General features: G+C 39.4%; 1 protein-coding gene across 3 annotated transcripts in view; it reads left to right on the forward strand.

The window, feature by feature from the left end:
- Nucleotides 1–16,298, forward strand: part of sntg2 (syntrophin, gamma 2) — a 732,424-nt gene that overhangs the window by 471,774 nt on the left and 244,352 nt on the right. For all 3 annotated transcript variants that reach the window (XM_039747723.1, XM_039747724.1, XM_039747725.1), the window contains one exon: nt 638–725. In XM_039747723.1, the coding sequence (XP_039603657.1) occupies nt 638–725 (88 nt within the window). The remainder of the gene's footprint in view (nt 1–637; nt 726–16,298) is intronic.

The following is a 16,298-nucleotide window of genomic DNA, read 5'->3' on the forward strand; positions in this document are numbered from 1 at the left end:
CATTGGGTACAATTATCTATGCATCCATTTTCATAAATTGTTATTTTATATTTATCCCATTCAGGGCAGCATAGAAGAAACCCACAAGGTAAATGAGATGTCAGTGTGTTACAGGGAGTTCCTAAAATTCATCCATATATTAACACTGGGGCCATTTTCTTTTCTTTTAACTGAAGGCTAAAATCCACATGACATAGAAAAAGTATACAGTCGCCACAGTGTGTCACCCCTAGACAGAGTCCAGACTCAAAATGCTTAAAGTCATCAGTACTCCCTGCTGTATCACTTTTGCATCGTAAACAGAATTAATTTACCATATTTTATTTTTAAAATATTACCAGTTTAGGAAATATAAAAAATGTATGAGTGCTTTAAACTTTTTAAATGTACTGCATTATTTTACTGTACATCTGTTATTTCCATTAAATTAATAAAAAATAAATGGCTTCCTTAAAAAATGTAATTATATTAATTATATTAGTTAATAGAATTCTTTTCTAAATATGCATTTTAAAGTAACCAAGAATTTTACAGGTAGACTTATCTATTAAGTATTGTAGTAAACAAGCATATAATCATTTCATTTGATTTCTTGTTACTATTCTGAGACTCTGGTTTTGATTTATGAAATTGACAGGTACACCTCCTGCGGAGCGCTGGGGATGAAGTAACCCTCACTGTTCAGTACCTGAGGGACGCTCCATCATTTCTAAAGCTCCCATTAGGTAAGGCACATCCGGAGAGCAACAAACAAAGGCTGTTATTCTCTTTCTATAAATGTCATTTTTTGTGACAAATAGAAATTTAATGCCATTTCTGGAAAGGATATAAAGAGATCCATTAATAATGAAACATGCAACTGTTACTTGTGAATAAGTAACTTAATATAAAGCTCTAAAATGTCTCTAGTAGTTGATATCTTATGTTTTTTTAATGAAAAATGATATAACATCTTGGGAAAAGTATATAAAGCATGGCAACCTAATAAACATTGACAATTAAAGAAGCATTTTGGCATGTGTCTGTAAAGACTACAGAGAGAAAATCCACAGTGTGAATGAATTGATTACAGATAAAAATAACAACAGAGGGCCATAAATATCCATCCCATTAATACACATTCATCCATACATAGTGACACCTCTCTTATGTGAGGCCTCCTAAAAGACCCAGAAAAGTAGGCCAGGTCCATCACTGCACAGGCCCAGAACAGGCACATCTAATCCAGCTAACCTCAGAAAACTACCCTCAGGGTTCAGTCAGGCTAAGCCCAAAGTGCAGAAAACTGGCTCAATTGTTTAAAATATAAGGAAATGTCCCCAAATATATAAAAATGCCCTACAAGGGAGGGGATGACTGCAAACCCTGGTCTTGTAGAGAGAAGGACAACAATGAGTCTTACTACACCCCCAGACCTGTTGGTTGTATCTCCACAGGGCAGGGCCGCAGACTGGCCGACTCCTCTACATGGAGAAAAACAGCCCTTGCGGGACATGCTGCTGAGCCCTACAGTGCTCATCTGAGGGAAGGGTCCAGTGACAGTAAATTAAGAATGATTATTAGCAAAACAGCAAAAAAACAACAAAAGTTCTAAAAGGGGCAAAAAGGAGTTGCCTAAAATCAATTCAATGTAAACAAATTCCAAAACACCATCCACAAGCAAATTCCAATAAAAGAAGTACAAAAAGTCTACAAACCAGAAATAAAACCAACATAAAGACTCCTAATCAATTGCATTGAACCACTGGCTGGATCTCTCACTCTGGCCTCCAAAGAGGCAGAGGGAGGACCCAGCAGGTTGGTACATCTACCCACAAAACATATGGAATAGAAGCAAATTTAAAAGTACAGTACATGTTACATAAGTAACAGAAAATATATACACATACTGTATGAAATATAATCTTTCAAAAATAACAATTAAAAAAACACAAACTGAAACTGATACACAACAACCTCTATACTTCATACCACAGCATGCTTCGTGGGGCTTACCTTAAAAATAATAGTGAACAGTTAAATGATGCATTAAATCATACCTACTCAGTTAAAGATGCTGTGGAAACCAGCCTTGATACAGGCAGGCAGACACTGATGGTTCAAACACCAACACATGTTTATTGTACATATTTACAAGAATTTACACTACTGCACACAACCCGGAGCCCCTGCACCACTCACCCTCAGTCCAGTCATCTTTAATCTCTGGCCTTCCTCCACTGCCTCCACTGCTCTTCTCCAAGCTTCGTCCTCTTCCACCCGACTCCAACTGACAAATGGAGGGAGGCGGCCCCTTTTAAGTCCACCAGGACGTGCTCCAGGTGCCTCCTGATGAGCTTCCTACGGCACTTCCTGGTGTGGCGGAAATGCCTCACAAACACCCAGAAGCACTCTGGGTGTCCCTGGTTTTCCTTCTGCCAACACCTATGGGTGTGGCAGAAGTGCTGTCATCCAGGGCTTCTCAGGTATCTGGGCGCCCCCTGGCGGTGACCACGAGCCCCTATAGGGTTGAGCTTCCATGCTCTGTTCCCGTGGTTCCCATACCAATGAGGGCGGCCCTCTTATGGTCTGGAGGAGGCATAGTCCCTTTCCCGGTCCTTTCAGGCGTCCTGGCTGGGTACCGCCTGCAGCCGCCTGCCACAATGCTAAAACTGACTATGCATTAAAAGTTTTAATTATTAACAATTACTGTCATTATTCTACTCATTTGCTCAGTGCTAATGCATTACAGCTTTACAGTTGAAGTGTTAAATCCAGGTTCAGGGACAAGCTATGTTGTTTTCTCCAAGGTACTACAGTACCCTCACATCACAGGGTATTTTAAACTATTCTTGTATTAGCACTAAATTTACTGTCATTGACTGGCATGTCATTCACTGCTGACCTCTGCCTTGAACATAATAGTCAGAAAGATCCCCTCATAGACTTGGAAACTGAAACAAATCAAGCCTAATTTATTTTTTCAGTTTTCTTAAGTTTATCCTGTTCTGTGAAAAAGGAAGATGAATTAAGTAAATAAACAATTGACTGTTAATGGAAAGGTACTTTTGGAATGATGTAGAAACCTGCCAGAATCTTTTGAATTTTAGAAACCGCAGTCCCATGTGTCCTGTGTAAGGGTCAGTTTTAACATTTACATTTAAACAGAATTAGTTGACAGACTTCACATACTAATGCTAAGCGGCATGCCTGGAATCAGGATTCTATACTTAATTTTTTTTAAAGCCATTGAATCACAGTAAGTACAGGACATAGAAAATATATTAACAGAGACATACATAAGGCTTCAGATGCATAAGGAGTCTAAAAAAATAATACGATAACCAAGTGGGCAAAGTATTTTTTCAAAAACTGTAATCATGTCTATGTTGACACAGTCAGTCACGTTCCTTGCCACCAACTGATAATCCTGCACAAGAAACTCCCAGAGTCTGTTTTTTTCAAACATTTCCCTCCACTCCTGATGTCTCTTCAGTTATGCAAACAGTAGCAATGATACAAACTACAATATATGGTACAGCTAATTTAGTCCAGTATCCATGCATTAATTGTTGCTTCAAACAAATGACAAAGTGTGTTTCATTAAGGAGAGGGTCTCTCTCCAGCATTCATGTTACATGCAATTGTTCCAAAAATCAAAAAGTATCTTTCTTTCAAAGAGAGACATTTTAACATAGTAAAGCCCCTTCATTAGTGCAGTTGTGTTCTCCATTATTCTGTCAATTAGTCGATCACCCTGCATTCGTCCTACACGTTCTCTGAAATTTTGGTGCCTCTCATTCTGAAACATCTCCTTTACATACAAGATAGTAGACCTCCCTTTTGTTTTGTTAGATCTCTTTATCACTCCTTCTTGATTTTCAATTCACTTTAGTGTAGTCCCCCCAAAATCATAGAGCACATTTAGTGTTGGAGCCCCATTGTTACATATAGTAGAGCAGACTTCTCTAATACCTTGCTTTATGTAAATTCCCTTCATTTAGTTCTGGTTTGTTCTAGACTTATATGCAGACTTTAACTATGTTAGGGGTGCCTCTTTCACATACTTCACTATTTTCTATACATTATTCTGTCATTCCTGAACATCCAATTAACCTGATTAAGTTTAATCAAGGTATTCCTGAAGCACAGACAAACCAAACAACTGTTCTACAGCCATGGCCAAAAGTTTTGAGAATGACACAAATATTAATTTTTACAAAGTTTGCTCCCTCAGTTTTTATGATGGCAATTTGCATATACTCCATAATGTTATGAAGAGTGATCAGATGAATTGCAATTAATTGCAAAGTCCCTCTTTCCCATGAAAATGAACTTAATCCTAAAAACCCATTTCCAATGCTGTTCTGATGAAGACTTCAGGGCGGCCAAGAAAGTCCAGCAAGCGCCAGGACCATCTCCTAAAGTTGATTCAGCTGTGGGATCAGGGCACCACCAGTGCAGAGCTTGCTCAGGAATGGTAGCAGACAGGTGTGAGTGCATCTGCACACACAGTGAGGTGAAGAGTTTTGGAGGATGGCCTGGTGTCAAAAAGGGCAGCAAAGAAGTCACTTCTCTCCAAGCAGCAAACTTTGTGAAAACCAATACTTGTGTCATTCTCAAAATATTTGGCCATGAATGTACATACAGAAACTCCATTCACTGTAAAGGGCTGTTTTTTCACGGTTCTCCTGAAACACAAAAAATAAAGGAACATAAGGGTGATAGCGGTGGAGCTCACAAGCTTAGTGTATTATTACTGGATATTTTCAGTGAGAATGTATTGCGTTACAGAACTGTTGTTTCTTTGTATGAATTGTTTTGACATCTATAAATAACTATGTTCTTTTCACTAATTCATTTATAAGAAAATGTAATTATAAACAGTGGAACCTCGGTTTGCGAGCATAATTCGTTCCGGAAACGTGCTCGCAATCCAAAGCACTCGTATATCAAAGCGAATTTCCCCATAAGAAATAATGGAAACTCAGATGATTCGTTCCACAACCCAAAACTATTCATATAAAAATGATTAATACAAAGTATAAAGTAAAATACATAATACAAATTAACCTGCACTTTACCTTTAAAAATAATCATGGCTGGTGTGATTTTCTAAACTCATGTGGGATTCCACCCAACGGGACGACACGCGGAAGAGCGTCCCAAAGCAATCGCAGTCTCCCAGAACTGTAGCAGTTCGCCGTATAAGCGCATCCAAAAAGATCGCAGACATGCTATAAGCGCCTGTCGTCAATGGGTCATACAAGAAACATTATAAAGATCCCACTACAATAAATAACAGCACTGTTGCTGTTTCAAGCTGAATAAAGCTGGTGTTAAAGTACTGAGACTCAGCTTCGTGTTTTGGGGAGCAAGATGGGGACTCGCACTTCACAGCACACACACACACACACAGTCACAATGCTGTAGTAAACAGTATATGCTCGTAAGGATGTTGACTATATCAGTGAGGGACACAGACTCAGACGGAGAATAGGAGACGATTGCCAGAGAGAGAGAGAGAGAGAGAGAGAGAGAGACGCGCGGGGCGAGCGAGATAAGGAGAGAGAGACACTCTGGGTGAGCGAGATAAGGAGAGAGAGAGAGACACGCTGGGCGAGCGAGCGAGGGAGAGAAAGAGATAGAGACGCGCTGGGCGAGCGAGCGAGCAAGGGAGAAAAAGAGATAGAGACGTGCTGGGCGAGCAAGATAAGGAGAGAGAGAAGAACCATCAGCTCAGTTGTGATCACATGACGCTCAGCAGACAAAGTGTCCCCATACTACTCGTATTGCAAGACATCACTCGTTTATCAAGTCAAAATTTATTAAAAATTTTTGCTCGTCTTGCAAAACACTCGTAAACCAAGTTACTCGTAAACCAAGGTTCCACTGTATATATATTTTTTATTATAAAAACATTTGGTGATCTGAATCTATTTACACATTTTATTCAACAAATTCATTAAAATTAAAAAAAAAGTTAATTTTAGCATTGCTGACAATTAATTATTATAGTTTGCATAATTACCTCATACCACCTAAGGTTTTTCAGGTGAAAATAATAGATAGTACTTTGTAACTTTCAGTAATAAGTTATTAACAAACATTATATAATGCTTCCTGACATATTTGAAAATCATTTATTCATTATTTGTAGATTTCTCTGCAGTACCTAATTTAAAACTGAAATTATCCATCCATTGTAAATGTTAGTATTAGCCAAACAGTCCGTCAGTCTCACGGGCATCTAAAGGGGTGCAGACAGTAAGGAGTCTCCCTTCTTCCCATAAGGGGACCCAGACCATCAGTGCACCCCAAAGCAAGAGGAGATCCCGGAGAAAGAAATGGGATCCTCCTAACAGTGTGCAGCGCAAGCCCGTCTGCGTAAAGGCCGTGGAGGGCTGCGCTGCGAATGGGCGGAAACATCGGGTGCCCTCAGGGGAGCGGTCAAGAGAGCTGGATTTTCCATCCTGCTTCCGATCCCCACAGTGGTTGATTCGAAGGGGAGCAGCGTTGCTATAACTGCGGCTGCTGTGATCACGTCTGGCGGTGTTGTCCAGAGAGGACGTCCAATCACTGTGAACGTTGTGGCAACACCCCCAGACCTGTTGGTTGTATCTCCACATACAACAGTGACCAGTCCAGTGACAGATGGCCGGGACACCTCTTCACCACATCTGCCAGGGGGACAAGGGTGGGAAGCCCAGTATCTCCCACTGGATGCTAGATGGCAGCCTCCCTGGGTGCAGAGTTCTGTGTAGCTCTGCGGGGTTCCGCAGGCGCCACCAGGGGGTGCTGCTGCCCCCTTTTGGGCACTGGTTTCACCTTCACCGGAAGTGCAGCCAGATGTTGCTAATCAAGCACCTGGAGCACTTCCGGGTACCCAATCAAAGGGAGCCAGCGACCATCACTCAGAGTCGGGTGGGAGGAGGACAAAGCTTGCTGAGGAGGAGTAGTGGTGCCAAGAGGAAGAAAGTGCTTGGTGTGTATTTGTATACTGTTCTTGGGACTGTGTTGTGGCTGGAGGGATTACGGGAAAGACGTGCCCTCCAGCTGAAGAAAAATAAAGTTATTTTATTTTACCTATGCCTCCCGTGTGAATCTGTGTCGGGTCGGGCACTATATAGCATCCCTCTTACAACATATACATACTGATATGAAATAGCTGGCCTTTACAATTGGCCAGTAATTTTAATTTGCTTTAGTTATTTGCTTAGACTTTTTATCTTTGGCCTAGTCTTAGCTATATCGAGCTGATACTTGAAACTACAGTACAAGTTTAAGCATTGCTAAGGAACTGGTCTATGCAAGAGTTGCAGACATTCTGATTCCAAGGGTCTTTTTATCAGTAACTTACAAGGACATAAGAAATGCCCACTAATCACATACTCCTACTGTGTATAAAAGAAGTATCATCAACGGCTGTTATTGTCATTGTTTTTACTGTACTGAAGGGCTCTTTGTGCATGAAATAAAGGCTTCGCCCCATTCTGAAACAGCTCTGTGACTTTATCTTTGACAGCAATTTATCTGTTGACATTGGTCAAATAACAATGACAGCAACTGCTCCTTGCTGGTAAAAATCACCCACCGTGTTTTGAGCTATGTTTTCAGGAGGTATTGGTGAGATTTACACATGCGACACTAAGTAAACCATCTAACTGTTCCCAGCTGCATTTAAGCCAGATTCATTCACAGTTGAATTCAGATCTGTAATGCAGTAGAACCCAGCTTATCTGCACCCCAACTTACCATTATTCAAAGGCAAACTTGAATACATAATGAACTACTTTTCTATAATTCATAAAAGCTTTACCATGAACAGTGTACCAAGCGTGTAAATACTATACTTTTAACATTGACTACACAGAGCAAGTGGTAGAGGAACTAATGACTGTGGAAATGGGGCTGTGACTCACTCATCCCTGCTATTGTCAGTGTGTTGCCAGTGTTGACTGTTTATGCATACTGTACTATTTTGTTCTGTTAGGTTTTTTGTGTTTATACATTTCAAAGCTCTGTGGTGAAATGCCGGTGGGAACATGCAAGCCCGCATTCCCAAGTTCAAAGGTGAGTGCTTTGTGGCGTTAAGTAAATCGATAGCTCCATTCCGTAGCCACACACATCCCATGTCTGACTGCTGTGAGTGGTGCACTTCCTTGGTAAAATCAGGTGATGTCTGTCTATCTCTGTGTCAGCTCCCACTATTGATTTTGTACAAGGTTTCAGCCACCCAAGGTAGCGTTGGTTCTCATTACCTTGGAGGATCAGGGTTCTAATGTATATACATCTGGCCCTGTGGGATTAGTGTACCTCTAAGAATTTGTTTTGAGTGTTAATAGAATGGCAACCTATTCACTGATGTTTTCTACCTTGTGGATGATGATGCACGTATCATGAACAACTAACCCTCTTTTTTGTGTATTTAATTTGTTTCTGTTGTAAGAATAAACTAATTATTTTTTATTATACCTAACCATTTCCTTAATGCATATCCTGGCACGACAATCAAATTGAAAGTGTGCTGTATTCCAACGCTGGGCATATTCTTCATGTTCCATAATGTTTTGTATGTAACTAATTTTCAATTTATACTAAATGTTTTTGTTATGTCTTATATCTAAATTATTCTACTGTGTTATGTCTAACAATAGGGTAAACAGTGGGAATGCAAAATTCATAAAGGCAGTGATCTCCTGAAAATTGTAACCATGTAATAATGTATAATTAAGATACTGTAATTGTTTAGTGGTAGGTCCCGATTTTTGTTTTATTGATCTTCTCAAATATGTTTCTTTCCTTTTTTCCTAGTTTTTCTTAATTATATTACAGTAATAACCCTCCTGCTTCTTTGACTTTGCCTAATTTATGTTGTTAAATGTTTAATTGTTTTAGACAGCTATGGTATGAGGCTTCTAATTAGTCAATAGGCTCCAAGTGTTGAATTAGATGTCTCTTCAGCCCCTAGGGCACTAAATTAGATCAGTGCAGCCACTGCTACTCTACAATGGTATTGGTTTACTTTACCTGTTTCTGCTCTTAGTTTTCTTCTTGTGACCTTTGTGATTTTCTTTTCTGGATTTTTAAATATGGCCTTAGGTAATATGTGTTTGGGATTTTGTTTTGTTATTACTTGAATATTTATGTAATCTTATGAAATTCTTTTGTCTATTTATTACTTGAAGTTGTGGATTTTTTCATCTTTTAGTTTTTGACATTTTTTAATAAAAATTTGGATATTTGACTTTACCAGAATTATTTTTGTTTTTTCTTTTTCTTCTCTGTTATACATTTTTTTTCATTTACTTGGATATTTTGTTTTCCTTTGTATTTAATTATTTTAACATTTATTTTATTTAACTATTACCCATATTGTTTTTGTGACCAGAGTTTTTGCTGAATATCCTCCTTTTTAGTGATTTTCATTTAGCCCAGTTCTTTTTAAACATTTGGGGCTTGACAATGTGGCAAAATATGATTTTGTGCTTCTTTTAACTTTGTTTTACTTTGCAGTTTTTTAACAATATGTTTTGTTGTTGCCACATTTTCCACTTTTTTCACGGACCCCACAACTGCAGGATTCGGAGCAGTCCTTTTTTTATTCTTAAAGAGTAACAGCTTCAGTTACTATCATGTACCAAGAGAAGTCATGACACATGACATCATCCATGCACCATTATAAAGGTCAGTTTAGTGGACTTACCTGTTGTCCAAGATTGTGGATAAAACCATCCATCCATCCATCCATCCAGTATCCAACCCACAATATCCTAACTACTGGGTCATGGGGTCTGCTGGAGCCAATCCCAGCCAACACAGGGTGTAACGCAGGAAACAAACCCCGGGAAGGGTGCCAGCCCACCGCAGTGGATACAACCAAGTAATTTTTAAAAATTCACTTGTTTTAATATTATTTCAGGGTATGATCATAATAAGCACATTTCCAACACTAGAGAGAAAGAAACAAAAAACAAGGATGTCACCACCCACATACTGGGAGCGTAAGAATGCCTTCCAGGCATTTGCTGAGATAACAACTGAGCTCAGTTCTGTCTATCAGCTGCCTCCCTGCATGCTCTTCTGCTGCACTGTCAGTCATCACGGCTGCGTCTCTTGTAGGAGGTGGGGCTGCGTGGCAAGCAGCACTGATCACTGCTGCTGTTGTGCTCTGCCCTCCCCTTTCATCTACGGCACAGGCCTCACTCACCTGTACCGCTGCGTGAAATTTATTATAAAGTGAATCTTACACTGTCATTTAACAGATTTTATAAATTAACTATCAAAAAATAAAACAGTTTGACATGTTGCTAAAATATTATGCTGTTATGTTTTACATTTGTAATGTACAATTTAGATAAAGTTGAAGAAGTGGTGATTTTTTGATTTTGTTTATTTTGAGAAAGATTTTGACAAAGTGGAAAATGTGGGGTCTGAATGAAGAAAAAAAATATTTACTAGATAGATAGATATTTTATTAATCCCAAGGGGAAATTCACATATTTTCAGTATACAGTATATACACATACAAGAGACAGAGATGTTGGGGAAAATATTAGAGAATCAGAATTTTGCAAGACTGGACACCTCGTGGAAAGATAATAACAGCTATCAAAAAAAAAGAGTTCTAAGCAAGATGTATGACTTAGACATCAAAGCAAAACAGATGAGCTGGTGAAGCAGTTTCATCGCTTCGGTTTCATGAAACAAGACATACATGTAAGTTTAAAAAGAGAACTGTAGTTTTCAAAGATATGTTTAGAAAAGGTTGTTGTGCTTATTTAGTGATAAATAATGAAAAAGGATGTTGCATGTGAAAGCATGTGAAATGTCGATACAGAGGAAAAGGAAGGTAAAGTGGCAATATCATAGGAAGAAAGAATACATCCTATAGCTAGAAATGAAACATTTACATTTTTAATTACATCATACAGTATACAGTGAACCTCAGTTCACGACCGTAATTCATTCCAAAACTTTGATTGTAACCCGATTTGGTCGTGAACCGAAATAATTTCCCCCATAGGATTGTATGTAAATACAATTAATCCGTTCCAGGCTGTACGAACTGTATGTAAATATATTTTTTTTTAAAGATTTTTAAGCACAAATATAGTTAACTATACCATAGAATGCACAGCGTAATAGTAAACTAAATGTAAAAACATTGAATAACACTGAGAAAACCTTGAACAACAGAGTAAAGTAACGCTGCAAGAGTTTGCGCTATAGTGCTACGAACCGCTCTCTAAAAATACTTTTTTTAATGAGTTTTAAGCACAGTGAAAAAAATGAGCATTTGAAAAATCTGTAATTTAATAAACCACCAAAAAAGTAACATTGCAACAATGCATGCTACGAACCGATCGCTGTAAACAGAAGTGAAGTGGAAGTTAAAATCTAATAGAAAAAAGTCTTCATTAAATACAAGGTTAAAACAATGCTCAAATCTGTCTCTTTAAAAACATGCTCGGTGCATTCTTTAACTGCTTTCTCTGCCTTATGCGTCCAGCCCTCTCTCTTTCTCGCTCGTGTGTGTGTGTGTGTGCGTCTGTCTCTCGCGCACGTGTATGTCTCTCTCTCTCTCTCTCTCATGTGTGTGTCTGTGTGTGTTGCTCTCTCTCTCTCGCTTGCTGCACAGGGAGAGACTGAACACATGTGGAAATCATTGGCGCGCACAAACCAAAAGGGAAACTGGCTTGTTCGTATACCGAGTGTGTGGTCATGAACAGATGCAAAAGTTTGGTGAATTTTTTGGTCGTAAACCAGTTTGTACGTGTTCCGAGACGTTCGTGAACCGAGTTTCCACTGTACCTAAAGAAAAAAATAAGCAGTTTAAATTCCAAGAGATGAAATTCTTGGGATTAAGGTAAGAAACACTAACATTCATTGGTGTCAAAGGGTTCATGATTTCTGCAGTTGACAGCATTAGTGGAAAAAAAGACTGCAAGGGATCGGCCATAGTTGTGATTTATTGTTTTAGACTCCCAACAAACATGATTTCCTTCCTAACCTCCCCACCTTTAACTGATTTATACATCAGGATGGCTGGTGTTAAAATATGGGCAGAACTTTTTAGAACATTACTTGGTGATGCTTCCCAGAAGAATGGTACACAACATTCATAAGGAAAGGTTACCTTTTTGCAAATCAAATAAAAAGTTTTTTTTTTCTTTAAAAACAATTCCATTTTTAGTTAACTTCTTCATGATGGACAAACATTATGTAGGACCAGGCCTATGGCTACCATACATAGAACACTTTGAGTATAATACACTCAATACAAATGGTTATCCTTTCAAACTGGAATGGCTGGTCTTCCAAACCACCACTAACTGTATTAGATATTGCCTAGAGTTGTAGACACAAATAATAGATAACATTCACACAGTCACTGGCCATCTTTGCTGTCTTGATAAAACACTTGTGGCAGAACTGAGCTTAGTTGTTATCTCAGCAAATGCTTGGAAGGCATTCTTAGGCTCCCAGTATGTGGGTGGTGGCATCTTTGTTTTTTGTTTCTTTCTCTCTCATGTTGGAAATGTGCGTGTTATGATCATTCCCTAAAATAATATTAAAACAAGTGAATTTTCAAAACCAGAATGCCAAACTGTATTGTACCAAATCTTTAAAAATGTAGTGTTTTGGGTTAGTTTTAAAGAAAGAAATTTTTTTTTTTAGTTCTAAATTCTGTTTAGAATTACTGGGTTGTATCCACAATCTTGGACAACAGGTAAGTCCACTAAACTGACCCTTATAATGGTGCATGGATGATGTCATGTGTCATGACTTCTCTTGGAACATGGTAGTAACTGAAGCTGTTACTCTTTAAGAATAAAAAAGGACTGCTCCGAATCCTGCAAATTGTGGGGTCCATGAAAAAAATGGAAAATGTGGCAACAACAAAATATAATGTTAAAAAACTGCAAAGTAAAACAAAGTTAAAAGAAGCACAGAATCAAATTTTCCACATTCTCAAGCCCCAAAGGTTTAAAAAGAACTGGGCTAAATGAAAATTAAAACTAAAATACAATAAAACATTGCAAAAACTCTGGTCACAAAAACAATTTGGATAATAGTTAAATAAAATAAACTAGCCAACCCGCACGCCGCATAATCAGGCCGGTCTTTTAATGATTTTTAAGCACAGGGAGAAAATTAACATTTGAAAAATCAGTAATGTAATAAATCAGCAAGAAAAGCAACATTGTAACAATGCACGGAACGAACCAACACACAATCGTCTGTGACTGAAAACTGGCGGACCGTCCTCACGCCTTCTCCTGCCAGACGGAGGGATGGGGGTTCACAGCGCTCAGTCGCGGAGTGTGGAACGGGAGGAGTGGAGAAGGACGTCCATTCAGCTCCCTCCGTCATGCTAGTCTGCTGGTTTCTCGTTCAGTATGCACTGACCACTCATGTGCCCACCTCCAACTCATCACTTGAGTCATCGTCTTTACACAGTCCAGATGTACCTCCACCAAGACACCCGACCACGGTAGTAGCGAGGTGGGAGGGGGTGTGTACAAAGGGTTGGGACGCAACCAGTGGGAGCGTATGAGTTGCACTTAGTGGGAATTCCACGGTTTGCAGCCCGAATGGGGTTCAACGGCTTACACATGCCGGGTAGACACACGCTCAATGTCATGCATAATTATTTATTGAATGCTAAACACTTCTAGAAAGACACGGTTGTCAAAAACGGGTTGGTGTGAGAATACAACAGTAAAATGTTGTAGATGGATGAATGAAAAGATGGAACTCTGGAGAGAGCAAAATACAACACAATAGTGAACCCGCGGCATAACAAACGCCGCATAATTATTTATCGATGGTTGAACACTTCTGGAAAGACACAGTTGTCTAAAAAGGGAGGGTTTCAGGATACAACAGAAAGTGAATGAAAAGATGGAACTCTAGACTTTTCATTGCTCTGTGCGGTTTTGGTCGCCCTTCCATATATAATCCACCAAGACACCCGACCACAGTGGTAGCGAGGTGGGAGGGGGGGTGTGAACAAAGTGCAGGAGCATCTATGAAGACGCATGTTTGTCGCAGATGCGAACTGCTGTATGTAGCGTGTAAAACAGTTTGCTATGGTGGATGCGGTCGTGCGTCGTAACCGAAAACTCGGTTTTTAAAGACCGCTTACTTCATTGTGTTTTAACCTCAGTTGTAAAGGAATGTTTTAAGGATCCATGGGATACCCCTCAGTTTTGACTGCTTTTCTATATACAATCCACCAAGACACCCGAACACGGTAGGAGGGGGGTGTGCACAAAGGGTAGGGACGTAATGAATGGGAGTGTATGAGTCACACTTAGTGGGAATTCCACGGCTTGCAGCCTGAATGGGGTTCAACGGCTTACCCACGCCTCTCTGCGCTGGGTAGACACATGGTCAATCTCATGCATAATTATTTATTGAATGCTAAACACTTCTGGAAAGACACGGATGTCTACGGGTTGGTGTGAGAATACAACAGTAAGTGAATGAAAAGATGGAACTCTGGAGAGAGCAAAATACAACACAATAGTGAACCCGCGGCATAACAAACGCAGTGTGGCTCAGATGTGCATGTGGACTCTTACCACAAACTAAATGGACTAACTGGGTGGTCGGTGAGTTTTTGCGTTCGGGCAATTGGGCAGGCAGTGTGAATGCCTAGAGAGCGAGGGTAGACGCCAGGTGGTGAAAAAGGAGTGTTGGTGGGCAGGAAACGTCTTCCGTGTTCCTGCAGGAGCATCTAAGAAGACGCATGTTTGTCACGGATGCGAATAGCTGTATGTAGCGTGTAAAACAGTTTGCTATGGTGCATGTGGTCGTGCGTCGTAACTGAAAAGTCGGTTTTTAAAGACTGCTTACTTCATTGTGCTTTCACCTCAGTTGTAAAGGATTGTTTTAAGGATCCCATGGGATACTCCTCGCAAACCGTTTCACACGCTGCATATGGCGATTCACCTCCGCGAGAAACATGCCCCTATGAACAGTCAACGTAGGTCGGAGGTTCATGACATGCACATGACATTAACCTGAGCTGCACTGCATGTGGCCTCTACGACAGACGAATATAAATGACGCCATTTTTTCTGTGTTGTCGCGTCCGAGTTGGTGGGCATGGCCCTGCGAGTTGTCGTATCCAATGGTCTTGGAGTTGGTGGGCGTGGTTCCTTCCTGCGTGCACCATAGGTGTCTCACTTGTCGGCGGCTTAGTGAATCCACGCCCCTTCCGGCGTGCTTTTCATGGTTGTCTTGCCTTTCCATGGGTGTCTTGCCTTAGTGAATTATATATATAGATTTTAAATACAAACGATAACAAAATATCCAAATAAATGTAAAAATGTATAACAGAGAAGAAAAAGAAAAAACAAAAATAATTCTGGTAAAGTCTAATATCCACATTTTATAATAAAAAATGTCAAAAACTAAAAGATAAAAAAGAAAAAATCCACAACTTCAAGTAATAAATAGACAAAAGAATTTCACAAGATTACATACATATTCAAGTAATAACAAAACAAAAACCCAAACCCCAAACACATATTACATAAGGCCATATTTAAAAATTCAGAAAAGAGAATCACAAGGTCACAAGAAGAAAACTAAGAGCAGAAAGACAGGTAAAGTAAACCAATACCATTGTAGAGTAGCAGTAGCTGCACTGATCTAATATAGTGCCCTAGGGGCTGAAGAGACAACTAATTACAGCACTTGGAGCCTATTGACTAATTAGAAGCCTCATCCAATAGCCGTCTAAAACAATTAAACATTTAACAACATAATCACCTTCGAACAAAACATAAATTAGGCAAAGTCAAATAAGCAGGAGGGTAATTAATGTAATATACATTATAGAGTAGAATAATTAAGATATACGAGAACGAAAACGATTAGTATAGATTGAAAATTAGTTATATACAAAACATTATTGAACATGAAGAATATGCCCAGCATTGGAATAGAACACACTTTCCATTTGATTCTCTTGCTAGGATAGCATCAAGCTAATAGTTAGGTATAATAAAAAATAATTAATTCTTACAACAGAAACAAATTAAATACACAGAAAAGAGGTTCAGTTGTTCACAATACGTGCAGCATCATCCACAAGGTAGAAAGCATCAGTGAATAGGTTGCCATTCTATTAACACCCAAAACAAATTCTTAGAGGTACACTAGTCTCACAGGGCCAGATGTACATACATTAGAACCCTGCCAGGGATGGGTTAGTCACAGCCCCATTTCCACAGTCAGCAGTTCCTCTACCACTTGCTCTGTGTAGTCAATGTTAAATGTATAGTATTTACACGCTTGGTACA

Source organism: Polypterus senegalus, chromosome 3 (genome assembly GCF_016835505.1).
Source record: "Polypterus senegalus isolate Bchr_013 chromosome 3, ASM1683550v1, whole genome shotgun sequence".
NCBI lineage: Eukaryota > Metazoa > Chordata > Cladistia > Polypteriformes > Polypteridae > Polypterus > Polypterus senegalus.